This window comes from Mustelus asterias, chromosome 24, assembly GCF_964213995.1.
Source record: "Mustelus asterias chromosome 24, sMusAst1.hap1.1, whole genome shotgun sequence".
NCBI classification, from domain to species: Eukaryota; Metazoa; Chordata; class Chondrichthyes; order Carcharhiniformes; family Triakidae; genus Mustelus; species Mustelus asterias.
In genome coordinates, this window is record NC_135824.1 from 47,531,122 (window position 1) to 47,558,557 (window position 27,436).

A 27,436-nucleotide genomic window follows, 5' to 3' on the forward strand; every position below is an offset into this window, starting at 1 on the left:
AGGGTTGTGGTGAGCGGGCGGGTAAGTGGAGCTGAGTCCACGAAAAGATTAGCCATGATCTTATTGAATGGCGGAGCAGGCTCGAGGGGCCAGATGGCCTACTCCTGCTCCTAGTTCTTATGTTCTTATACAATTAAATTTATATGTCATTAACTTGGAGGGAATGGGAGCTTACTCCTTAATAACTGTGACCCCACGACTGCCGTCATTTTTCAGGGATTTGAGGCTGGAGAGTGCCCCATTCAGGAGAGATGGGGAGGCTTTAGTGATACATTTAAATCAAACTCCATCTTGCAGTTGGGAATATTTCATTGTTGCTGTGAGACTTGCCCAAGGGCGGTGTCTGTCGCCGACCTCCACCACTCAGACTGTCACCCTACCAGCCCTGCTTTGTGCTCAGCTCCTCCAGCGATGACGTTTCTATCCACCTCCCGCGGCCCTGATCTCTCACCCCGGTCACTCCAGCCTCTTCTCCCCTCCATCTCCCCCTGCTCTCCCCCCCACCACCACCCACCCAAGCTGGCAACATACCATGTGGTACACTTTTCCCTCCTTAGGAAGGATGCTCTCCATTTCCATGGTGAGCTGGAAAAGGATCCAAGCTCGCCAACCTGTGTTCTCCCCATGTCTGTGTGGGTTTCCTCCGAGTGCTCCGGTTTCCTCCCACAGTCCAAAAGACGTGCTGGTTAGGGTGCGTTGGCCGTGCTAAATTCTCCCTCGGTGTACCCGAACAGGAGTGTGGCGACTCGGGGATTTTCACAGTAACTTCATTGCAGTGTTAATGTAAGCCTACTTGTGACACTAATAAATAAACTTTAATCTCACCTTTTGCCGCTATTGGCACTCTTCATTCCTTAATGGCACCATTAACACTCCCCTTTCTCTTATGTCCTGGGAAAATTTGTTCATATCTCCTTTGCCCCTACCTCTCCCTGGCCTTCTATTCTGCCCCACCTCCTCTACCCCCTTTTCCACTATATATTCAGTCATCGAGTTAAAAGTGAAGTTTATTTATTATTAAGTTTACTTATTAGTGTCACAAGTAAGGTTTACATTAACACTGCAATGAAGTTACTGTGAAAATCCCCTAATCGCCACACTCCGGCGCCTGTTCGGGTAGACTGAGGGAGAATTTAGCACGGCCAAGGCACCCTAACCAGCACGTTGGGCAGCATGGTCGGTGCAGGCTTGGAGGGCCGTAGGGCCTGTTCCTCTGCTGTAATTTTCTTTTTTCCTTGTCTTTTGGACTGTGGGAGGAAACCGGAGCACCCGGAGGAAACCCACGCGGACACGGGGAGAACGTGCAGACTCCAGACAGACAGTGACCCAAGCCAGGAATCGAACCCGGGTCCCCGGCGCTGTGAGGCAGCAGTGCTAACCACTGTGCCGCCGTGCCGTGCTGTTTGACAGCATAGAAAGAGGCCCTTCGGCCCGTTGTGGCTGTGCTGGCCATCAAACGCCTAAGTATTCTAATCCAAAATTCTGTACATTTCTATCTTGCTTCAGTTCTGTAGAAGGGTGATTAATATCTGAAATGTTTTTCCCACCCCACGGATTCTCCTAAACCCACTGAGTTTATTTCTGTTTTTATTTTATAGCAGTTAGGAGTCAGGAACTCTCTCTCTCTCTCTCTGCAGTTACTGCTCGAGAAGTTCACCGAGTTTGCCCACGAGACCGGGGTGATTGGTCAGGAGCGGGTCAACATGGTGAATCAGATGATTGACGAGTTGATTGATTACGGCCACACGGACGCGGCCATCATTGCGGAGTGGAAGGACGGCGTCAGCGAGGCGTGGGCGGACCTGCTGGAGCTGATCGAAACGCGGGCGCAGATGCTGTCGGCGTCCCAGGAGTTGCACAAGTTCTTCAGCGACTGCAAGGAGGTGGCCGGCCACATTGAGGAGAAGCACAAACAGCTTCCGGAAGTTACCGTCGGGGATTCCAGCAGCACCTTTACGCTGCAGAGAATGTTGAGTTCGTTTGAGCATGACATCCAGGTCCTGGTTGCACAGGTATTTTGATTCGAATTTGAGTTTGATTTATTATTGCCGCATGTATTGAGATACAGCGAAAAGTATTGTTTCTTGTGCGCTATACAGACAAAGCATACCGTTCATAGAGAAGGAAAGGAGGGGGTGCAGAACGTAGTGTAACAGTCATAGCTGGGGTGTCGAGAAAGATCAACTTAGTGCGAGGTAGGTCCATTCAAAAGTCTGGTGGTCGCAGGGAAGAAGCTGTTCTTGAGTCGGTCGGTACGTGACCTCAGACCTTACTCAGTTCACCTTCATAACTCTCCTCATCTGAAGTTTGGAGAACAAGCCCACGGTCTAATTGTTCATTCACAGAGACTACCAAACAGTTTGGTGTTTGTTCCAGAATTAGCAAGGGAATGGGGCGGCGGGGCGGCATGGTGGCACAGTGGTTAGCACTGCAACCTCACAGCGCCAGGGACGTGGGTTTAATTCCAGCCTCGGGTCACTTTCTGTGCAGAGTCTGCACATTCTCCCTGTGTCTGCGTGGGTTTCCTCTGGATGCTCCGGTTTCCTCCCAATGTCCAAAGATGTGCAGGTTAGGTGGATTGGCCATACTAAGTTGCCCCTTAGTGTCCAAAGGTGTGCAGGTTAGGTGGATTAGCCATGCTAAATTGCCCCTTAGCGTCCAAAGATGTGCAAATTAGGTGGATTGGCCATGATAAATTAGTGTCCCAAGATGTGTGGGTAAGGGGGAATTAGTGGGACAAATACGTGGGATGATGGGGATAGGGCCTGGGTGTATGTGATTGTTGTCGGTGCAAGCTCGATGGGCCGATTGGCCTCCTTCTGCACTGTAGGGTTTCTATGAAATGGGTTTTATGAATAGCGCTGTTTATATCAATTGTTCCGCCTCATCTTTTAATTCGCGACTGTGAAACCTTCTGGACTCAGTATAAATTTGATAACTTTGGATCATAACCTCAGCCTCCATTTTGTTTCTTGTTTTTTTTTGCTGGTTCAGTTTTGTCTCATGTCTTCATAGAAATCATAGAAACCCTACAGTACAGAAAGAGGCCATTCGGCCCATCGAGTTTGCACCGACCACAATCCCACCCAGGCCCTACCCCCATATCCCTACATATTTTACCCACTAATCGCTCTAACCTACGCATCTCAGGACACTAAGGGGCAATTTTAGCATGGCCAATCAACCTAACCCGCACATCTTTGGACTGTGGGAGGAAACCGGAGCACCCGGAGGAAACCCACGCAGACACGAGGAGAATGTGCAAACTCCACACAGACAGTGACCCAAGCCGGGAATCGAACCCAGGTCCTTGGAGCTGTGAAGCAGCAGTGCTAACCACTGTGCTACCGTGCCGCCCGGGAATCGAACCCAGGTCCTTGGGGCTGTGAAGCAGCAGTGCTAACCACTGTGCTACCGTGCCGCCCATCCATGAGGGCATTTAAGAGTCAACCACATTGCTGTGGCTCTGGAATGACATGTGGGCCAGACCGGGTAAGGGATTGCCTTTGGACATCCACTATGCTGCCTTTCACACCTCATCTGGCCACACCTTTTGTAAGAGTTTTAACAACACCAGGTTAAAGTCCAACAGGTTTATTTGGTAGCAAAACTTGTTGTTAAAACTCATGCTGTGTTCACCCCAGTCCAACGCCGGCATCTCCACACCTTTTGTATCATTACTTCACCCATTACCGCTGCCGTTAGTTTTTGTGGCTTGGAACCCTTTGTCTCTTATCATCCCCCTGAATCATGGACTGTTCTTTCCCAACCCTCTCCCCTCCCCCATTCCCTTCATCCATGTTACTCAAACCCTGTTGCATTTCAATCTTTCCTCAGTTCTGGTGAAGAGTCATCAGCTGGAACAGTACGTTTGGGGAGGTAGTGGTGTTGTCACCGGACTAGTAACCCAGGGTAACGCTATGGAGACCCAGGTTCGAATCCTACCACGGCAAATGGTGGAATTTGAATTCAATGAAAATCTGGAATTAAGAATCTACTGATGACCATGAAACCATTGTCGATTATCGGAAAAACCCATCTGGTTCACCAATGTCCCTTTAAGGAAGGAAATCTGCCGTCCTTATCCGGTCTGGCCTACATGTGACTCCAGGGCCACAGCAATGTGGTTGACTCTCAACTGCCCTCCAAGGGCAACTAGGGCTGGACATGGGTGATGCCCATGCCCAAGGAATAAAAAAAAACCCCAGCCTTTCCAGGGAGGATGTTAATGGGACAATGTCTTGGCCACATTCACCAGGTCCACAATATAGCAGAGGAAGTGAAAGCAGCTTCTGGATTGAGAAAAGTCCAATTTTACGCAGGGTGACAGGAGGGAGGCTATTCAGCCCGTCTAGGCTTTTCCAGTATTTAATTAGACCAAGGTTTATCAAATATCTCCTCGGAGGTCGGTGTCCCTTCACCAGATTCCTCTTTATTTACAAACCCAATTCCACTCCGAAGAGTGCTTCAGGTACAGAGTCAGAATCCCGAATGCCAGAAGCCCTGACACTCCTCAATATACGCCGGCGAGGCTCCCTGATTGGGCAGGCAATCAGTATCTCAATCAGGGAGCTCATACTCGAGGGAGGCCCACCTCGCGGGCCTTGTTGAGATCATTATAGTTTATCTGCATTTTAACGCCATCTACCCGCCTTGGTTCCATAAACCGTAGTATTTTCCAGCGTTGATATTTTCAGTTGATCCCGCAGCCTCGACAGGTTTTTTTTTTGTTGCGGGAGAAAGTTCCAGATTTCCACTCCTCTTTGTGTGGAGAAATGTTTCCTGACGGTACCCCTGAAAATGACCTGACTTTAAATTTAAGGTTCATTTTTCTCATCAGAGGAAACGGATTCTCTCAATCGGCCCCTTCAGAACCTTGAATCATCTGGAACCTCTTTGACCAGATTGCCCCTTCCTCAGTTTTAAAAATTTTGGGAGCAATTCTCCGCCACAAGTACTAAGTGCCCAAAGTGCGGGAAAACTGGAGTTAATGGCGGGGAGGGGAGAGGGTGGAGCCTGAATGTCAGCGGGAAGATAGGCACAATGCAGGCTGGCCACACCCGCATCGCCGGCCTCGTGATCTCCGGCCTTCCGGTTGCTTCCCAACGCCCCCCCCTCCGTGACCCACCACTCCCATCTCCAACCCAACCTCTCCCCGCACCACCAACCCCCATTTCTAACCCGACCCCACCCTCCACGTTCAGCCCCCAATCGTCCACTCCCAATCCACCAATCCCTAAATGCATTCCCCCCCCACCATCGGCCCCATCCCCCAGAAGGCCTGCCCCCTCTCGCACCATCCCCACCCCACCCTCCCCACCAGCAGTGCCTGGTGGGCAGTGTCAGCGTCCAGATGTGCAGCACCGTAGCGCTCCCCACAGGTTCCCTGGCATTGCCAGACTGGCACTGTCCAACGGACAAACCCCCCCGGCCCCTTACCCCCCCCAACCTCCTGGGGGAGGAGGGCCTCAAAGCCCTCTGTCCCTCCCAGCGGGGAGGTCAAACCCGGTCCCCTTTGATGGGGACCAGCTTTAATCCCCACTGGTGGGAATCTCCCGGGCTTGCTAATACATAGAACATAGAACAGTACAGCACAGTACAGGCCCTTCGGCCCACGATGTTGTGCCGAACCTTTTCCGAAACCAAGATCAAGCTATCCCACTCCCTATTATCCTGGTGTGCTCCATGTGCCTATCCAATAACCGCTTGAAAGTTCCTAAAGTGTCCGACTCCACTATCACAGCAGGCAGTCCATTCCACACCCCAACCACTCTGAGTAAAGAACCTACCTCGTACATCCCTCCAATATCTCCCACCATGAACCTTATAGTTATGCCCCCTTGTAACAGCTCCATCCACCCGAGGAAATAGTCTCTGAACGTCCACTCTATCTATCCCCCTCATCATCTTATAAACCTCTATTAAGTCGCCTCTCAACCTCCTCCGCTCTAAAGAGAAAAGCCCTTGCCCACAAGACCTACCCTCCAAACCAGGCAGCATCCCGGTAACTCTCCCCTGCACTCTTTCCAGTGCCCCCACATCCCTCTCATTACTGAAATGTTGATTTCAGTACGGTAATCAGCCTCAAACTGATTTCCGCTAGGAGGCTGATTACGTTTAAAAGAAAAATGGACTGGGAGACTCAGGATCAGCCAAATGCTGGTCACGAATCTCGCTACAGGCCCCCCACTGATGTCTCCCAGTCCGCTGCGCTACTCGAACAGCGCAGCAGGCTGAGAGAATCACCCCCGAAACCTTTCATGGGATGTGGGTGTCACCGGCTGGGCCAGCATTAGTTGCCCATCCATAATTGCCCTCGAACTGAGGGTCTCACTCGGCCATTTCAGAGGGTAGTTAAGAGTCAACCACATTGCTGTGGCTCTGGAGTCACATGTAGGCCAGACCGGGTAAGGACGGCAGATTTCTTTTCCCTGAAGGGCATTAGTGAACCAGTTGAGTTTCCGACAATCGATGGTAGCTGTCCTGATCATCGTTTGTGAGACTTGTTATATATTCTGGATTTATTAATTTAGTTTAAATTCCCATCTGCTGCAATTGGAGGTAGGAGTAGGCCATTCGGCCCCTCGAGCCTGTTCCGCCACCATTCTATAAGATCAAGGCTAATTGTCGGGATTTGAATCCCTCTCCCCAGAACATTTAGCCTTGGATTACAAGCCCGATGACATTCCCACTATTGCCCGGTCTCGTGTGGGTGGCAGTTGATATGGTTCTATCCTTCTCACCTAACCTGACATGGGTCGCTCCGTCTAACCCAGGTGTGTGCTCCGTTACCAGGTGAGGCAGCTCCAAGAGAACGCAGCCCAGCTGCGGACGGTGTACGCAGGAGAGAATGCCGAGGCCATCCTTGTCCAGGAGCAGGGCGTCATGCAGGCTTGGAAGGAGCTACTGAGCAGCTGTGACCAGCGGAGGCTGCAACTCACCACCACCGGCGACAAAATCCGCTTCTTCAGCATGGTGCGCGACCTGGTCAGCTGGATGGACAGCATCATCTGCCAGATTGGAACGGGTGAGAAGCCACGGTGCGTATCAGATTGCAATCAGCAGAGGCTAGCCTCAGCAACGCTAATACTTTACAGGACACATCCAGCAGGTTATCATAGAATCAGAATCATAGAATCCCCACAGCGCAGAATGAGGCCATTCGGCCCATCGAGTCTGCACCGTCCACAATCCCACCTAGGCCTTACTCCCACTACACCACACATTTACCCCACTAATCCCTCTAACCTACACATCCCAGGACACCAAGGGGCAATTTAGCATGGTCAATCAACCTAACCCGCACATCTTTGGACTGTGGGAGGAAACCGGAGCACCCGGAGGAAACCCACGCAGACACGAGGAGAACGTGCAAACTCCACACAGACACTCTCAACTGCCCCTCCGAAATGGCCGAGCGAGACCCTCCGTTCAAGGGCAACTAGGGATGGGCAACTAATGCTGGCCCAGCCAGCGACACCCACATCCCATGAAAGAATACAGAACTCCACACTCCCAAGCCGGGAATCGAACCCCGGTCCTTGGAGCTGTGAAGCAGCAGTGCTAACCAGTGTGCCGCCGTGCTGCCCAGGTTGTGTGCTTTTCCTATCTTGATTCATAATATCCAAGAGGAACACTCAGACTCTGTCCACGTGCTTCGAATCCTAAAATCTCACAGCAAGGAATGAGGCCATTCATTCAGTCCATCGTGCAATAGGTCCTCGCTCTAGAACAAGAGGTCTTAGTTCTGCAACAAGAGATCGTAGTTCTGGAACAACAGGTCATGGCCCTAGAACCAGTGGTCATGTTCTAGAGCGGGGGGGGGGGGGGGGGGGGCACGGTTCTAGAACAAACATAGAAACTAGAAGCAGGAGTAGGCCATTCGGCCCTCGTGCCTGCTTAGCCATTCATTTTGATCACGGCTGATCATCAAATTAAATATCCTGATCCCACCTTCCCCCCCATATCCCTTGATCCCTTTAGCCCCAAGAGCGATATCTAATTTCTTCTTGAAATCACACATTTTGGCCTCAGCTACTTTCCACACATTCACCACGCTCTGGGTGAAGAAATTTCTCCTCACCTCAGTTCTAAAAGGTTTACCCCCTTATCTTCAAACTATGATCCCTAGTTCTGGACTCCCCCAGCATCAGGAACATTCTTTCTGAATCTACCCTGTCTAACCCTGTGTGAATTTTATAAGTTTCTATGAGATCCCCTCTCACTCTTCTAAACTCCAGTGAATATAATCCTAACCGACTTAGTCTCTCCTCATATGACAGACCTGCCATCCCAGGAATCAGCCTGGTAAACCTTCGCTGCACTTCCTCTATAGCAAGGACATCCTTCCTCAGATAAGGACACCAAAGCTGTACACAATACTCCAGGTGTGGCCTCACCAATGCCCTATACAATTGCAGCTAAACATCCCTATCCCTATACTCAAATCTTCTCGCTCTGAAAGCCAACATACCATTTGCCTTTTTTACTGCCTGCTGTACCTGTGTGCTCATTTTCAGCGACTGATGCAGGAGGACTCCAAGGTTTCCCTGCGTATCCACCTCTCCCAATTTACACCCATTCAAATATTTCTGCCCCCAAAGTGGATAACCTCACATTTATCCACATTATGCTGCATCTGCCAAGCAGATACCCACACACTCAGCCTGTCCAAATCACGCTGAAGCATCTCTGCGTCCTCCTCACAGCTCACCCTCCCACTGTCCCAAAGAGGCCGTGGTTCCAGAACAAGAGGTCACAGTTTTAGGAGAAGCGGGTAGCAGATTTAAAACAGAGATGAGGAGGAATTATTTCTCTCAGAGGGTGGTGAGTCTGTGGAATTCACTGCCCCAGAGCGCAGTGGATTCGGGGTCTTTGGGTAAATTTAAGGAAGAGGTGGACAGATTTTTAATGAGTAATGGGGATGAAGGGCGAGGGTGAACAGGCAGGAAGGTGGAGTTGAGGCTGAGATGAGATCAGCCCTGATCGTATTAAATGGCGGAGCAGCTCGAGGGGCTGAATGGCCTACTCCTGCTCCTAGTTCTTATGATGCCTGTGCCAGCTCGTTGAGAGAGCTATTTAATTAGTCTCACTGGTGACAACAAATTGCATTTGTTCCAATTTTCTTCCCACACCTGGTGGTGCACTAAGGCAGACTTTTGTCTGTTTCCATGGCTAGCCATTCCCGGAACAGGTCGCTAGTCTGTCGCCAGGGCGCTTATAGCTGGAGGGGGCGTCACTCCACATCAAGCGTGGCTGACCAGGGGTCTCTCCCACTCTGACCACCAGCCATTGGTGTGTTTGGAAGGATTGGCACTCAACCTGTTTGGCCGCGTTGTGAACGCACCTTTCTTGGCCGCCAAGTCCTGGGGTGGGACTTGAACCTGGAGCTTCTGGCTCAGAGGCAGGGATGCTAACCCACTGCACCATAAGACCTAATTGAATTTATATACGGCCTTTAATGCAATAATCACAACATCAGACCAGCCATAATCTCATTAGGGCGGCACGACGGCACAGTGGTTAGCACTGCTGCCTCACAGTGCCAGGGACCCGGGTTCAATTCCTGGCTTGGGTCACTGTCTGTGTGGAGTTTGCACATTCTCCCCATGTCTGCGTGGGTTTCCTCTGGGTGCTCCGGTTTCCTCCCACACTCCAAAGATGGGTGGGTTAGGTGGATTGGCCATGCTAAATTGCCCCTTTGTGTCAGGGGGACTAGCAGGGTAAATGCATGGGGTTATGGGGACAGGACCTGGGTGGGATTGTGGTCAGTGCAGACTTGATGGGCCAAATGGCCTCCTTCTGCACTGTACAATTCTATTCTAAATGGCAGAGCAGGCTCGAGGGGCTGAATGGCCTACTCCTGCTCCTTGTTTGAATGTATGTTCGTACAAGTTGCTACTTAAAAAATCCTTCTTATTTCTGTCAACTCTTTTGCTAATTTACAAATTTTTCTAACTCCATGTCCTCTGGTTACCAATCTTCCAGCCACTGAAACAGTTTCTCCCTATATACTTGACCAGAAACAGTCGCTAGCTAGTTTTTCAAAACAGAACTTGAGTATTGTTGAAAAGAGAGACAGACTGCTGAAGTTTTTCATCTTGCACTCATCAGATGCAAGAATGCCAAATTTCAAACGAGCGCAACAATTTTGTTAAGGTTCAGGTCAGAAACCACAAAGTGTTTCATGGAGCCCGCCTGGATTTTAAAGTATTTGCACATTGAATTTGGCTAGGATAAGCATGAGATGTTTCACTTCAGGTATGATTCAAATGACCCACGAGGGAGCTTTTATCAAACAAAGGTTTGTTTAAGAATATAGTTAACATGTACAGTAAGAAAATTAGCAAGAACCTTTATCAATTACAAACAAAAGCAAGACAAACACGATAATGTATCACCCTTAACAAATATATCTAAGATGTTCCAAATCCAACAAAGCTCCCCACAAACAAATGAACCCTTTTCACAGGTTCAACACAGCAAAGACTAATGCTCACGTGATGCTGGAACTGAGTCCTTTGGTTGGAGAATTGAAAGCCTGACTTCTCAGCTTGTAACTTCTAGTAGCCCTCTGCACACTCTCAGAACAGTGTGAAGTCAGCACAGCTTCCCAGAATACCAGGGAGAGACTCTGGTTGGGCCACCAACAGCAGATGCTCTACTCCAGGAAGGCAGGAAGCTTTACTTTTAGCTAACCAGCAGAACTTCCAAAACCAAGGAGAAAGAGAGACGCTACTTTCAGTCTGAAGTCCACTCCCTTCTGAACTCCAACTGCAGCCAAACAGAAAATGAGAACACATGACCTTCCTCCGAACAACGCAGGGTCATAAAACAACCCAGAGTAAAAATAAACAAACACCATTTAAACCACTGAAGGAGCAATAAAAGGGCTTCTACAGACAACTCGGCAACACTGAGAGCTGCAGAGAACATGATTTAAAAAATATATATCTTAAAGGTTCACTAATGTCACAAATTTGAACTATAGGAGTCAAAGGTGCTGGTTGGTTGGCAAGTGGACGCTGATTGGCCACATGCTTGCGAAACCCAAAACAAAATGCCTGCTGTTAGATGTGATTTGGCAATTGGGCAGCACTCGCTGAACAATCCTGAGTGTGATAATCGCCACACTAACAACCAGTTTAAGTTAATCAGCCGAACTCAGAATGTAGCTCATTTACACTTACTAGAAGTGACATCCATTCATGCACAGAGACCAGTCCTCTGCAAACAAAAGGAATCAGATCAAGCCTTGTGCCTTTTTGGAATTACCAGGGATCTTGGGAAACCTATAGATCCCGGTTGCTTTGTCCTTGGCCACACCTCAGCCAATCAGTGGGAGATTTTCCAAATTTCCACAGGACACAGATTCGGTTTATCTCTGTCTATCCTATCAAATTGTTTAATGGTGGGTAACCTGCGGCCCAGGGGGACACATGCGGCCCATCTGGGTTCTGAGTGTGGCCCCCACCAGACATTTTGTTGACCATTGCCCGTGTGCAGAGCTGCCACATTCCGACCATGTAGTTTTTTTTCTACCGATGTGATTGAAACAATTCATAGAATGACAGAGGATAGGAGCAGGAGGAGGCCATTCGGCCCTTCGAGCCTGTTCCGCCATTCATCACGATCATGACTGATCGTCCAACTCAATAGCCTAATCCTGCTTTCTCCCCATAACCTTTGATCTCATTCGCCCCAAGTGCTATATCCAGCCACCTCTTGAATACATTCAATGTTTTGGCATCAACTACTTCCTGTGGTAATGAATTCCATAGATTCACCACTCTCTGGGTGAAGAAATGTCTCCTCAACTCCGTCCTAAATTTACAAGGATGTTGCCTGGATTGGGTGGCATACCTTATGAGGATAGGTTGAGGGAGCTCGGTCTTTTCTCCTTGGAGAGACGAAGGATGAGAGGTAACCTGATAGAGGTGTACAAGATGTTGAGAGGTATAGATCGGGTGGATTCTCAGAGGCTTTTTCCCAGGGCTGAAATGGCTGCTACAAGAGGACACAGATTTAAGGTGCTGGGGAGTAGGTACAGAGGAGATGCCATGGGTAAGTTTTTCACACAGAGGGTGGTGGGTGAGTGGAATCGGCTGCCGTCAATGGTGGTGGAGGCAAACTCGATAGGGTCTTTTAAGAGACTTCTGGATGAGTACATGGGACCTAATAGGATTGAGGGTTATAGGTAAGCCTATATATAGGCCTAGGTAGGTAGGGACATGACCGGCGCAACTTGTGGGCCGAAGGGCCTGTTTGTGCTGTAGTTTTTCTATGTTCTAAATGGCCTACCCTGAATCCTCAGACTGTGAACCATGGTTCTGGACTCCCCCCACCATCGGGAACATCCTCCCTGCATCTACCCTGTCTAGCCCTGTTAGAATTTTATAAGCCTCTATGAGATCCCCCCTCATTCGTCTGAACTCCAGTGAAAGCAATCCTAACCTAGTCAATCTCTCCTCACACATCAGACATAAAGCAAGAGCGAGTGAAGTGAGGTGTGTGCTGATCGCTCGCAACATTGACGGTGGGAGCCGAGAGCTCCCTCTGTGTCCAAAGTGTCAATGTTTCTAGTGTCGGTCACCAGTTAACCTCAAGACGTATAATCCTGTGAGCACTTAGTATCGAGAAACGGGAATGTGGGAAGCAGACTGAGAGAGTCGAGCCCAGATTGTTCCAGCAGGAGAGTGGAGGAGTGCTTGAAAGGTTATTGTTAGTGCGCTGCTTTTAATTCTGTTTGAGATTTGAGTTCCGTCTTTGTGAGCAAGTCCCCCTTGACTAACCTTCTCCGAAGGTGGCCCCAAAGTCTCCAGAGTCAGGGTTTGCTGCGTTGTGGAAGTGTGAATGATGTCACTGTGTTCCTCAATAGATGCTGCCGTGTGATGTGTTAGACAATGACAGAGCTGTTTCTTTCCCAGCGATGTCTCCTCGGTTGAGGTGCTGATGAATTACCACCAAGGTCTCCGTGGGGAGATTGAAGCCAGACACAAGAAGCTGACAGCCTGCATCGAGCTGGGTAAAACCTTACTGACCAGCGGCAATCAGGCAGCCGAGGAGGTAACTGGAGCCCCGCCAGGGCCACACTCACACACACACACTCACACACACAGACATACACGCACACACACACACACACACAGACATACACACACACACACACACACACTCACACACACAGACATACACACACACACACAGACATACACACACACACACAGACACACACAGACATACACACACACAGACACAGACATACACACACACACAGACATACACACACACACAGACATACACACACACAGACATACACAGACATACACACACACACAGACACTCACACACACACAGACACACACACAGACATACACAGACACACAGACACACACAGACAGACACACACAGACACACACACACACTCTCACACACACACAGACACACACACACACAGACAGACACACACACAGACATACACACACACACAGACACACACACACACAGACACGCACACAGACACACACAGACACGCACACAGACACACACAGACACATACACACACACAGACACACACACACAGACACACACACACACAGACACACACACACACAGACACACACACAGACACACACACACAGACACACACACACTCACACACACAGACACACACAGACACACACACACACACTCTCACACACACAGACACACACACACAGACACACACACACACAGACACAGACATACACACACACACAGACATACGCACACACACAGACATACACACACACACACAGACACACACACACAGACGCACGCATGGGCATGCACATGCACACTCATGCACACTCATGCACACACGCCCACAGACACGCACACACACTCACACACACAGACATACACACGCCCACACACACACAGACACACGCTCACACACACAGACACACACTCACACACACAGACATACACACACTCACACACACAGACATACACACAAACACACACAGACAAACACACACACACAGACACACTCTCACACACACACAGATGCACGCATGCACGCGCACACACGCACACACACTCACGCACACTCACACGCACGCTCAAACACACACACAGACACACACGCACACACAGACACACACAGACAGACACACACACACATGCACACAGACACACGCACACACACGCACAGACACTGCATGCGCATGCGCACACTCACCTGTGCACACGCACAACACATGCACACACTCACTCTCATTCGCGAACCACAAAACCACTACAAAACCTTCTCTTCATTCAATTGCATCAATTCAATTCCTCCCCTCCCCTTCCCCACCGCCTCGCTCCGCCTCCCACCCCCTCGCTCTGTCCCCGACCCCCTCGCTCTGTCCCCCACCGCCTCGCTCTGTCCCCCACCGCCTCGCTCTGCCTCCCACCGCCTCGCTCTGTCCCCCACCCCCTCGCCCTGTCCCCCACCCCCTCGCCCTGTCCCCCACCCCTTCGCTCTGTCCCCCACCGCCTCGCTCTGTCCCCCACCCCCTCGCTCTGCCTCCCACCCCCTCGCTCTGTCCCCCACCGCCTCGCTCTGTCCCCCACCCCCTCGCTCTGCCTCCCACCGCCTCGCTCTGTCCCCCACCCCCTCGCCCTGTCCCCCACCCCCTCGCCCTGTCCCCCACCCCTTCGCCCTGTCCCCCACCCCCTCGCCCTGTCCCCCACCCCCTCGCCCTGTCCCCCACCCCCTCGCCCTGTCCCCCGTCCCCTGGCCCAGTCCCCCGCACCCCCTGGCCCTGTCCCCGCTCCCCCCTCTCCCCACTCCCCCCTCTCCCCGCTCCCCCCTCTCCCCGCTCCCCCTTCTCCCCCCTCTCCCCCTCTCACCCCCCACTCCCCCCTCTCTCCCCTCTCTCCCCCCTCTCCCCCCTCTCCCCCCTCTCCCCCTCTCTCCCCCTCTCTCCCCCTCTCTCCGCCTCTCTCCCCTCTCTCCCCTCTCTCTCCCCGCTCCCCCCCTCTCTCCGCTCCCCCCCTCTCTCCGCTCCCCCCTCTCCCCGCTCCACCCCCTCTCCCCGCTCCCCCACTCTGCCCGCTCCACCCCCTCTCCCCGCTCCCGCCCTCTCCCCGCTCCACCCTCTCTCCCCGCTCCCCCCTCTCCCCGCTCCACCCCCTCTCCCCGTTCCCCCTCACCTCCCTGCTCCCCCCCGTCTCCGCGCTCCCCCACTCCCCGCTCCCCCCTCTCCCCGCTCCCCCCCTCTCCCCGCTCCCCCCCTCTCCCCGCTCCCCCCCTCCCCGCTCCCCCCCTCTCCCCGCTCCCCCCCTCCCCGCTCCCCCCCTCTCCCCGCTCCCCCTCACCTCCCTGCTCCCCCCCGTCTCCGCGCTCCCCCCCTCCCCGCTCCCCCCTCTCCCCGCTCCCCCCCTCTCCCCGCTCCCCCCCCTCTCCCCGCTCCCCCCCCTCCCCGCTCCCTCCCCTCTCCCCGCTCCCCCACCTCTCCCCGCTCCCCCGCTCCCCCCCTCTCCCTGCTCCCCCCCCTCTCCCCGCTCCCCCCCTCTCCCCCCCCCTCTCCCCGCTCCCCCCTCTCCCCACTCCCCCCCCTCTCCCCGCTCCCCCCTCTCCCCGCTCCCCCCCTCTCCCCGCTCCCCCCCTCTCCCCGCTCCCCCCCTCTCTCCGCTCCCCCCCTCTCCCCGCTCCCCCCCCCTCTCCCCGCTCCCCCCCTCCCCGCTCCCCCCCCTCTCCCCGGTCTCCCCCCCTCTCCCCGGTCTCCCCCCCCTCTCCCCGCTCCCCCCCTCTCCCTGCTCCCCCCCTCTTCCCCCCCCCTCTCCCCGCTCCCCCCCCTCCCCACTCCCCCCCTCTCCCCGCTCCCCCCCCTCTCCCCGCTCCCCCCTCTCTCCCCCCTCTCCCCTCACCCCCCTCTCTCCCCGCTCCCCCCCCCTCTCCCCGCTCCCCCCCTCCCCGCTCCCCCCCCTCTCCCCGGTCTCCCCCCCTCTCCCCGGTCTCCCCCCCTCTCCCCGCTCCCCCCCTCTCCCTGCTCCCCCCCTCTTCCCCCCCCTCTCCCCGCTCCCCCCCTCCCCACTCCCCCCCTCTCCCCGCTCCCCCCCTCTCCCCGCTCCCCCCTCTCTCCCCCCTCTCCCCTCACCCCCCTCTCTCCCCGCTCCCCCCGCTCCCCCCTCTCCCCCCTCTGCCCCCTCTGCCCCCTCTCCCCCCTCTCACCCCCCTCTCTCCCCTCTCCTCTCTCACCGTTCCCTGCTCCTGCCCCTCCTCCTTCCTGCCCTCCTCCTTCCCTCCCTCCTTCTCTCTCTACCCTCTCCCTCCTCCTCTCCTCTCCCTCTCTTCCCCCTCCCCTCCTCTCCCTCTGCCTACATCCCCTCTGACACCCCTTTCCGCTCCCCTCCTTCTCTCCCTTTCCCCCCTCATTCCCACTCCCTTTGCGAGATAAGTGTGGAATTTACACAGTTAAAATGAAGCTCTCTTTTTTGCTTCTGTTTGGAGTGGAAGTGTGTGAAGCACCTGACCGTCGCCGGTGTGTGTGCGAACGTTGTGTTTTGTAGATTAAGGAGAAGCTGGACAAGGTGCTGAAGAAGCAGCACGAACTGCTGGAGAAATGGGAGCAGCACTGGGAGTGGTTACAGCAGAGTGAGTATTGGTGTCTCTGGGGAAGGCTGAGCGGCCCGAGGGCAGAGAGCCAGTTGCTGCTGCTCTCACTCACCAGACCCTACTGAGCGTTGTAAACACCCAGCTGGACATCACAGTCTCCAGGCGGGCGGAGGGAGAGGGTCGGAACTCAGCCCCGATATAGCAGACCAGCTCCAATCAGTTGTTGTCATGGAGATGGGCAAAGGGTGACACCAGTCATTAGATAGCAAGCAATGATGTCACAACACACGCACCCACCCACACGGCTGCCCATTACTACTCTTTCGATATGTACCTCACATCTCAGCACCTGGCCCCCTCTTGCCCTGGCCCCCTCTCGCCCTGGCCCCCTCTCGCCCTGGCCCCCTCTCGCCCTGGCCCCCTCTCGCCCTGGCCCCCTCTCGCCCTGGCCCCCTCTCGCCCTGGCCCCCTCTCGCCCTGGCCCCCTCTCGCCCTGGCCCCCTCTCGCCCTGGCCCCCTCTCGCCCTGGCTCCCTCTCGCCCTGGCCCCCTCTCGCCCTGGCCCCCTCTCGCGCTGGCCCCCTCTCGCCCTGGCCCCCTCTCGCGCTGGCCCCCTCTCGCCCTGGCCCCCTCTCCCCCGGCCCCCTCTCGCCCGGCCCCCTCTCGCCCTGGCCCCCTCTCGCCCTGGCCCCCTCTCGCCCTGGCCCCCTCTCGCCCTGGCCCCCTCTCGCGCTGGCCCCCTCTCGCGCTGGCCCCCTCTCGCGCTGGCCCCCTCTCGCCCTGGCCCCCTCTCGCGCTGGCCCCCTCTCGCGCTGGCCCCCTCTCCCCCGGCTCCCTCTCGCCCTGGCCCCCTCTCGCCCTGGCCCCCTCTCGCCCTGGTCCCCTCTCTGCCTGTCGCCCCCTCCCTCTCTGCCTGTCGCCCCCTCCCTCTCTGCCTGTCTCCCCCTCCCTCTCTGCCTGTCTCCCCCTCCCTCTCTGCCTGTCTCCCCCTCCCTCTCTGCCTGTCTCCCCCTCCCTCTCTGCCTGTCTCCCCCTCCCTCTCTGCCTGTCTCCCCCTCCCTCTCTGCCTGTCTCCCCCTCCCTCTCTGCCTGTCTCCCCCTCCCTCTCTGCCTGTCTCTCCCTCCCTCTCTGCCTGTCTCCCCCTCCCTCTCTGCCTGTCTCCCCCTCCCTCTCTGCCTGTCTCCCCCTCCCTCTCTGCCTGTCTCCCCCTCCCTCTCTGCCTGTCTCCCCCTCCCTCTCTGCCTGTCTCCCCCTCCCTCTCTGCCTGTCTCCCCCTCCCTCTCTGCCTGTCTCCCCCTCCCTCTCTGCCTGTCGCCCCCTCCCTCTCTGCCTGTCGCCCCCTCCCTCTCTGCCTGTCTCCCCCTCCCTCTCTGCCTGTCTCCCCCTCCCTCTCTGCCTGTCTCCCCCTCCCTCTCTGCCTGTCTCCCCCTCCCTCTCTGCCTGTCTCCCCTCCCTCTCTGCCTGTCTCCCCCTCCCCCTCTGCCTGTCTCCCTCTCCCCCTCTGCCTGTCTCCCCCTCCCTCTCTGCCTGTCTCCCCCTCCCTCTCTGCCTGTCTCCCCCTCCCTCTCTGCCTGTCTCCCCCTCCCTCTCTGCCTGTCTCCCCCTCCCTCTCTGCCTGTCTCCCCTCCCTCTCTGCCTGTCTCCCCCTCCCCCTCTGCCTGTCTCCCCCTCCCCCTCTGCCTGTCTCCCCCTCCCCCTCTGCCTGTCTCCCCCTCCCCCTCTGCCTGTCTCCCCCTCCCCCTCTGCCTGTCTCCCCCTCCCCCTCTGCCTGTCTCCCCCTCTGCCTGTCTCCTCCTCCCCCTCTGCCTGTCTCCCCCTCCCTCTCTGCCTGTCTCCCACTCCCTCTCTGCCTGTCTCCCCCTCCCTCTCTTCCTGTCTCCCACTCCCTCTCTGCCTGTCTCCCCCTCCCTCTCTGCCTGTCTCCCCCTCCCTCTCTGCCTGTCTCCCCTCCCTCTCTGCCTGTCTCCCCCTCCCCCTCTGCCTGTCTCCCCCTCCCCCTCTGCCTGTCTCCCCCTCCCCCTCTGCCTGTCTCCCCCTCCCCCTCTGCCTGTCTCCCCCTCCCCCTCTGCCTGTCTCCCCCTCCCCCTCTGCCTGTCTCCCCCTCCCCCTCTGCCTGTCTCCTCCTCCCCCTCTGCCTGTCTCCCCCTCCCTCTCTGCCTGTCTCCCACTCCCTCTCTGCCTGTCTCTCTCACACACACACATACCTTTTCCTCAGTCTCATTTCCATGGCTGTAATATTCTTCCTCCAGTGGTTTCACAGAGTATCTAAATTGCTACAGCAAAGGAAGAGGCCATTTGGCCCATCATGCCTGCCCTGGCTCTCCTAATGAGCAATTCACTTTGTGCCATTCTCCTGCCTTGACCCCATAACCCTGCACGTTCTCCTATTCTGATTTGAATCTGCCTCGGAACGGCCTCTGCCACACTCTCAGGCAGCACATTTCTGATCTCTATCACTCAGTGTGAAAACAATTGTCCTCATGTCTTCATTGCTTCTTTTACCAATTCCCTTAACTCCATGTCCCTCTCGTTCTCCGAGCGGGAACAGTTTCTCTCTGTCTACTCTGTCCAGCCCCCCACATGATTTTGAACATCTCTATCAAATCTCCTCTTAGCCTTCTTCTCTCTGAGGAGAACAGTCCCAACCTCTCCAATCCATCCTCACAACTGAAGTTTCTCATTCCTGGAATCACTCTTCTAATCTTTTCTGCAATCTCTCCAACGGGGTGGCACAGTGGTTAGCACTGCTGCCTCACAGCGCCAGGGACCCGGGTTCGATTCCCGGCTTGGGTCACGGTCTGTGCGGAGTCTGCACGTTCTCCCCATGTCTGCATGGGTTTCCTCCAGGTGCTCCGGTTTCCTCCCACAGTCCGAAAGACGTACTGGTTAGGTGCTAAATTGGCCATGCTAAATTCTCCCTCAGTGTACCCGAACAGGTGCCAGAGTGTGACGACTTGGGGATTTTCACAGTGACTTCATTGCAGTGTTAATGTAAGCCTTACTTGTGGCACGAATAAATAAACTCTATTTTTACTTTTTCCAATGCGTTCCTATCTTTCCTATCGTGTGGTGCCCAGAACTGTACACAATATTCCAGCTGAGGTCTAACTAGAGTCTTGTATAAGTTCAGTATAACCTCCTTCCTCTTGTACTCTGTGCCCCTATTAATAAAGCCCCGGATACTGTATACTTTATTAACTCCTCTCTCCACCTGTCCTGCCACCTTCAATGATCTCTGCACGCAAACACCCAGCTTCCTCTGCTCCTGCAGACACTTACAAATTCTACCCTTTATTTTGTAGTCTCTCCATGTTCTTCCTACCAAAGTTAATCACCAAATGTTTCTCTACTGTGAATATCATTGCCACTTATCCACCCACATTGTCTGTGTCTCTTTGAAGTTCCACACTATCCTCTTCACAGTTCACAACGGTAGCACAAAGAACAAAGAACAGTACAGCACAGGAAACAGGCCCTTCGGCCCTCCAAGCCTGTGCCGCTCCGAGGTCCAACTAGACCAATCATTTGTATCCCTCCTTTCCCAGGCTGCTCATGTGACTATCCAGGTAAGTCTTAAACGATGTCAGCGTGTCTGCCTCCACCACCCTACTTGGCAGCGCATTCCAGGCCCCCACCACCCTCTGTGTAAAAAAAATCCTCTAATATCTGAGTTATACTTCGCCCCTCTCACCTTGAGCCCGTGACCCCTCGTGATCGTCACTTCTGATCTGGGAAAAAGCTTCCCACCATTCACCCTATCTATCCCCTTCATAATCTTGTACACCTCTATTAGATCTCTCCTCATTCTCCGTCTTTCCAGGGAGAACAACCCCAGTTTACCTAATCTCTCCTCATAGCTAAGACCCTCCATACCAGGCAACATCCTGGTAAACCTTCTCTGCACTCTCTCTAACGCCTCCACATCCTTCTGGTAGTGTGGCGACCAGAACTGGACGCAGTGCTCCAAATGTGGCCTAACCAGCGTTCTATACAGCTGCATCATCAGACTCCAGCTTTTATACTCTATACCCCGTCCTATAAAGGCAAGCATACCATATGCCTTCTTCACCACCTTCTCCACCTGTGCTGTCACCTTCAAGTATTTGTGGACTTGCACACCCAGGTCCCTCTGTGTTTCTATACTCTTGATAGCTCTGCCATTTATTGTATAACTCCTCCCTACATTATTTCTTCCAAAAATGCATCACTTCGCATTTATCCAGATTAAATTCCATCTGCATTTAAATGCATTTAAATTGAATTAATGAGCTGCACGCCCAACTTTATCAGCACTTCCCCCTTTACCACCCGTTCGCCCGTCCGGAATTGGCGCGAAACAGACATGCTCAATAAAAGTCTGATTTGGGCGCTCCATCAGTGAGGGTTGGTGAGGAGGTAGGTGTGTAGCGTCCGACAGCTCTCTGCTGCTCACGGGTGTCCTTTCATTGTGGCTGCTTTCTTTCCCGGGTCGGTGGCGGCTCTGCGGGTGTGTGTGTAGGGAGGGCGGGGGGAAGGGGGGGAGGGGCCCGGGGTTGGTCTGGGTGGTGGGTGGGTGCAGGAAAAGGGGGTCAGTAATGTTGTGAGGGTGGGGCAATGTGTGTGGGGGGCAGGGGGAAGCATTATCGGCCCCGGGAGGGATGTGGCAGGGAAGCAGCATTCTATCATTCTTTTTTCTGCGCGTGCGCAGTTGGAGGCGCCGATCGGAGCTGCAGGATTTCGGGCGCGTTAAGCCCCACCCACAGGCTTCTATACCGCGATTCGGAATCACTGATGTTTTTTCAGGCAGAGTGCGTATGGGGGCGTCAGAGAACAGGTCTAAAAGTCGGATCTGAAACACCCCCAGATTCAAGTCCGCCCAGCACTTAGAATCAAAATAGTAAAATAGGGCCCTTAACCACTTTATCCACCTGTCCTACGACCTTCAGGGTGTTTGCAATGTTAGATCCTGTCACAACTCTCCCTGCCTGGCTCGGCAGGGGCAGCCATTGTTCAGCCGCTGGGACGAGGGTGGGTGTTTATTGACGTGCCCTGTGGCCTTTCCTCAGTGCTGGAGGTGCATCAGTTTGCACAGGAGGCCGTGGTAGCAGAGTCATGGCTGAGTACCCAGGAACGCCTGGTCAGCAGCAACCAGCTGGGGAACAGCGTGGATGAGGTGGAGCAGCTCATCAAACGTCACGAGGCCTTCCGGAAGGCGGCCGCGGCCTGGGAGGAGAGGTTTAGCTCCCTAAGGAGGCTCACCACGGTAAGTCCCGTCAAACACAAGGACATTCTCAGACCCAACTTGGTCTGGAAGGCATCTTTAGATAGGAGACCATAATAAGACCATCAGCGTTAGGTACAGGGGGAGACCATTCAGCCCTTCGCGCCTGCCTCCACAAGGCTGATCCAACACTCTCAGAATCATAGAATCCCTACATTGTGGCAGGAGGCCATTTGGCCCATCGAACCTGCACCGACAACAATCCCACCTATCCCCACGTATTTACCCTGCTAATCCCCTATTGGGGAGACGATGGCCTAGTGATATTATCGCCAGACTATTAATCCAGAAACTCAGCTAATGTTCTGGGGACCCGGGTTCGAATCCCGCCACGGCAGATGGTGGAATTTGAATTCCATTAAAGAAATCTGGAATTAAAAATCTACTGATGACCATGAAACCATTGTCGATTGTTGGAAAAACCCATCTGGTTCACGAATGTCCTTTAGTGAAGGAAATCTGCCGTCCTTACCCGGTCTGGCCTACACATGACTCCAGAGCCACAACAAGGTGGTTGACTCTCAACTGCCCTCCAAGGGCAACTAGGGATGGGCAATAAATGCTGGCCCAGCCAGCGACGCCCATGTCCCATGAATGAATAAAAAAAAACCTACACACCTTTTGGAGACGAATGGACAATTAAGCATGGCCAATTCACCTAACCTTTGGACTGTGGGAGGAAACTGGAGCACCCGGAGGAAACCCACGCAGACACGGGGAGAACGTGCAGACTTCACACAGACAGTGACCCGAGGCCAGAATTGAACCCGGGTCCCTGGCGCTGTGAGGCAGCAGTGCTAACCACTGTGCCACCATGCCACCACTCACTAAGTCCACTTTTCTGCTTTCTCTCCGTAACCCTTAACTCCCCGACTGATTAAAAACCTATCGATCTCCGCCTTGAAGATGTTCAAGGTCTCAGCCTCCGTAGCTTCCTGGGGTAAAGAATTCATAAAAACATACAAGGTGGAAACAGCTCCCCAAAGGCATGTGGTGTTACCCAGCACGAGGCCCACCGTGGAGTGCCAATTTGAGTTGAGTTGGTTGAGAGACTGAGTGGAGAAAACCCAGTCCATTGGGTGAGTTAAAGACTGCCATCACTTTGGAGCCAGCACTGGAGAGCATCCTCCGGGGATTCACTGATTGTTGACAACACTTTGCAGAAAAAGAAACACTCTGTGGGCTGGGTGTAAGGGCTTGGCTTGGATTCCTGCTCGGTCACTTTCCTGTCCTTCCCGCTGCCCCTCGCTCTGTCCTTCCCGCTGCCCCTCGCTCTGTCCTTCCCACTGCCCCTCGCTCTGTCCTTCCCGCTGCCCCTCGCTCTGTCCTTCCCACTGCCCCTCGCTCTGTCCTTCCCGCTGCCCCTCGCTCTGTCCTTCCCGCTGCCCCTCGCTCTGTCCTTCCCACTGCCCCTCGCTCTGTCCTTCCCGCTGCCCCTCGCTCTGTCCTTCCCACTGCCCCTCGCTCTGTCCTTCCCGCTGCCCCTCGCTCTGTCCTTCCCACTGCCCCTCGCTCTGTCCTTCCCGCTGCCCCTCGCTCTGTCCTTCCCACTGCCCCTCGCTCTGTCCTTCCCGCTGCCCCTCGCTCTGTCCTTCCCGCTGCCCCTCGCTCTGTCCTTCCCACTGCCCCTCGCTCTGTCCTTCCCGCTGCCCCTCGCTCTGTCCTTCCCGCTGCCCCTCGCTCTGTCCTTCCCGCTGCCCCTCGCTCTGTCCTTCCCGCTGCTCCTCGCTCTGTCCTTCCCGCTGCCCCTCGCTCTGTCCTTCCCGCTGCCCCTCGCTCTGTCCTTCCCGCTGCTCCTCGCTCTGTCCTTCCCGCTGCCCCTCGTTCCGTCCTTCCCGCTGCCCCTCGTTCCGTCCTTCCCGCTGCTCCTCGCTCTGTCCTTCCCGCTGCCCCTCGCTCTGTCCTTCCCGCTGCTCCTCGCTCTGTCCTTCCCGCTGCCCCTCGCTCTGTCCTTCCCGCTGCCCCTCGCTCTGTCCTTCCCACTGCCCCTCGCTCTGTCCTTCCCGCTGCCCCTCGTTCCGTCCTTCCCGCTGCCCTTCGCTCTGTCCTTCTCGCTGCCCCTCGCTCTGTCCTTCCCGCTGCTCCTCGCTCTGTCCTTCCCGCTGCCCCTCGTTCCGTCCTTCCCGCTGCCCCTCGTTCCGTCCTTCCCGCTGCCCCTCGCTCTGTCCTTCCTGCTGCCCCTTGCTCTGTCTTTCCCGCTGCCCCTTGCTCTGTCCTTCCCGCTGCCCCTTGCTCTGTCCTTCCCGCTGCCCCTCGCTCTGTCCTTCCCGCTGCCCTTCGCTCTGTCCTTCCCGCTGCCCCTCGCTCTGTCCTTCCCGCTGCCCCTCGCTCTGTCCTTCCCGCTGCCCCTTGCTCTGTCCTTCCCGCTGCCCCTTGCTCTGTCCTTCCGCTGCCCCTCGCTCTGTCCTTCCCGCTGCCCTTCGCTCTGTCCTTCCTGCTGCCCCTCGCTCTGTCCTTCCCGCTGCCCCTCGCTCTGTCCTTCCCGCTGCCCCTTGCTCTGTCCTTCCCGCTGCCCCTAACTCTGTCCTTCCCGCTGCCCCTCGCTCTGTCCTTCCCGCTGCCCCTCGCTCTGTCCTTCCCGCTGCCCCTAACTCTGTCCTTCCCGCTGCCCCTCGCTCTGTCCTTCCCGCTGCCCCTAGCTCTGTCCTTCCCGCTGCCCCTTGCTCTGTCCTTCCCGCTGCCCCTCGCTCTGTCCTTCCCGCTGCCCCTAACTCTGTCCTTCCCGCTGCCCCTAACTCTGTCCTTCCCGCTGCCCCTCGCTCTGTCCTTCCCGCTGCCCCTCGCTCAGTCCTTCCCGCTGTTCCTCGTTAGCCGAATTGTGATGCAGGAATTGAGTTCCCATTTTGTTTCGACCTGTGATCCAGTTGAATCGGCAGAATGCTGGCACAATGGTTAGCCAGGGACCCGTGTTTGACTGGGTTGAGTGGGACTGGTCATCCGGCCTCAGGTGACAGTCTATGTGGAGTTTGCACGTTCTCCCCGTGTCTGTGTGAGTTTCTTTCTGCACTACAAAGACGTGTAGGTTAGGTGGATTGGCCGTGCTAAATTGCCCCTTAATGTCCAAAGATGTGTAGGTTAGGTGGATTGGCCATGCTAAATTGCCCCTTAGTGTCCAAAGATGTGTAGGTTAGGTGGATTGGCCATGCTAAATTGCCCCTTAGTGTCCAAAGATGTGCAGGTTAGGTGGATTGGCCATGCTAAATTGCCCCTTAGTGTCCAAAGCTCTGTAGGTTAGGTGGATTGGCCATGCTAAATTGCCCCTTAGTGTCCAAAGATGTGCAGGTTAGGTGGATTGGCCATGCTAAATTGCCCCTTAGTGTCCAAAGATGTGCAGGTTAGGTGGATTGGCCAGGCTAAATTGCCCCTTAGTGTCCAAAGATGTGCAGGTTAGGTGGATTGGCCATGCTAACTTGCCCCATAGTGTCCAAAGATGTGCAGGTTAGGTGGATTGGCCATGCTAACTTGCCCCTTAGTGTCCAAAGATGTGCAGGTTAGGTGGATTGGCCATGCTAACTTGCCCCTTGGTGTCCAAAGCTCTGTTGGTTAGGTGGGTTAGCCATGGTGAATGCGTGGGGTTACAAGGATAGGACAGGAGCCTGGTTCTGGGTGGGCTGCTGTTTCGCAGAGTTGGTGCAGGCTCGATGGGCCGAATGGCCTCCTCCTGTACTGTAGGGATTCTCTGGATGTTAATCACTGGGCTCAGTTTGTGTCCCCTGTTTACCATGTTTGCGGTTCACAAGCCTGCAGGAACTGGCAAAGGCCTCAATGCCATGGGAGTGCCAACGTGACAGGAGCGGGTACCTGCATTGACATTCTGCTTTTCCTATTCTTCAGCTAGAACGGATGGAGAATAAGCCTGCCTTCCAGCTGCACCAGCAGCCGGCCACCCCATTGCTGAGCCGCAGGGTGCTGCCTGAGTCCAGGGGGCCTCTGCCCGAGCACTCGGTGGCGGTCACCGAGATACGGCCAGTAAAGCAGCAGGCAAAGTACGAAATCATCGACGGGCCCCAGCCGGCGAGACCCGAGAGGGCGGAGCTCCAATCGGCCCGCCGAGTTGGCAGGCAGGAGTCGGTGACGCCGCCGCTGGAGCCAAGCGCCACACCAACACCGCCAGAGGCGAGGCAGGAACGCGCAGAGCCAAGCGAAGCGAGGCAGGACTACAGGAAAGAACGTCAGGAGTCTCTGAGCGAACATCGGGACTTGGAGCTGGAGGATGGAGCCGCTGGGTGAGTTACATCGAAACTGGAAGCAGGAGTAGGCCATTCGGCCCTTCGAGCCTGCTCCACCATTCATTATGATCATGGCTGATCATCCAATTCAATATCCTGATTTCCCCCCTTCCCCCGAATATCCCTCGATCCCTTTAGCCCCAAGAGCTATATCTAATTTCTTCTTGAAATCACACATTTTGGCCTCAGCTACATTCTGTGGGAGTGAATTCCACACATTCACCACCCTCTAGGTGAAGAAATTTCTCCTCGCCTCGGTTCTAAAAGGTTTACTCCTTATCCTCAAACTATGACCCCTAGTTCTGGATTCCCCCACCATCGGGAACATTCTTTCTGAATTTATCCTGTCTAACCCTCTGTGAATTTTATAAGTTTCTATGAGATCCCCTCTCACTCTTCTAAACTCCTTTAGCCACGGACATGTTCCCCAAACATTTGTCAAGCTTCTTCCCTGCTGCCATCAGACTTTTGAACGGACCTACCTTGCATTAAGTTGATCTTTCTCTACACCCTAGCTATGACTGTAACACTACATTCTGCACTCTCTCCTTACCTTCTCTATGAACAGTATGCTTTGTCTGCATAGTGCACAAGAAACAATACTTTTCATTATATCCCAATACATGTGACAATAATAAATCAAATCAAATGGAGCAGAATGTGGGCCATCCACACATCACACCAAGCTCACTATCCTCCCCCCCGCCGCCCCCCTCCCCCCACCCCACCCCCCCCCCCCAAACCCCCATTGTGTATGGAAGGAGATGGCATTAAAATTGAACACTATTCTCTCCTAATTAATTCTAAATGGCCTTTTTCCGATATACTATTCTGATATTGGGTGGCACGTTGGCACAGTGGTTAGGCACGGCTGCCTCACAGCTGCAGGGACCCGGGTTCGATTCCCAGCTTGGGTGACTGTCTGAGTGGAGCCTGCACGTTCTCCCCGTGTCTGCGTGGGTTTCCTCCGGGTGCTCCGGTTTCCTCCCACAGTCCGAAAGACGTGCTGGTTGGGTGCATCGGCCATGATAAATTATCCCTCAGTGTACCCGAACAGGCACCGGGGTGTGGCGGCTAGGGGATTTGCACAGTAACTTCATTGCAGTGTTAATGTAACCTACTTGTGACACTAATAAATAAACTTTAAAAACTTTATTTGTTTCCATGAGTCCCAAGGTCAAGTTGAGAAAGCTAATTAAAAAAAATAAAGGATTCCTAGAATTTAGAATCATAGAGTTGTTAGGACATATAATTGGTCCATCTATTCAGTGCCCGCTCTCCATGAAGCAATCCAGTTAGTCCCATTTCCCGCTCTAACAAGTATGACATTCCTGGCACATGAGTGCCGGGTAATGATCATCT

At 54.6% G+C, this 27,436-nt stretch overlaps 1 protein-coding gene across 1 annotated transcript in view; it reads left to right on the forward strand.

Annotated features, from left to right (window-relative positions):
* Nucleotides 1–27,436, forward strand: part of LOC144511098 (spectrin beta chain, non-erythrocytic 1-like) — a 222,742-nt gene that overhangs the window by 175,018 nt on the left and 20,288 nt on the right. Inside the window, exons 25-30 of the mRNA XM_078241075.1 lie at nt 1,638–2,012; nt 6,796–7,040; nt 12,927–13,065; nt 16,540–16,624; nt 21,631–21,827; nt 25,680–26,071. Coding sequence (XP_078097201.1) covers nt 1,638–2,012; nt 6,796–7,040; nt 12,927–13,065; nt 16,540–16,624; nt 21,631–21,827; nt 25,680–26,071 — 1,433 coding nt within the window. The remainder of the gene's footprint in view (nt 1–1,637; nt 2,013–6,795; nt 7,041–12,926; nt 13,066–16,539; nt 16,625–21,630; nt 21,828–25,679; nt 26,072–27,436) is intronic.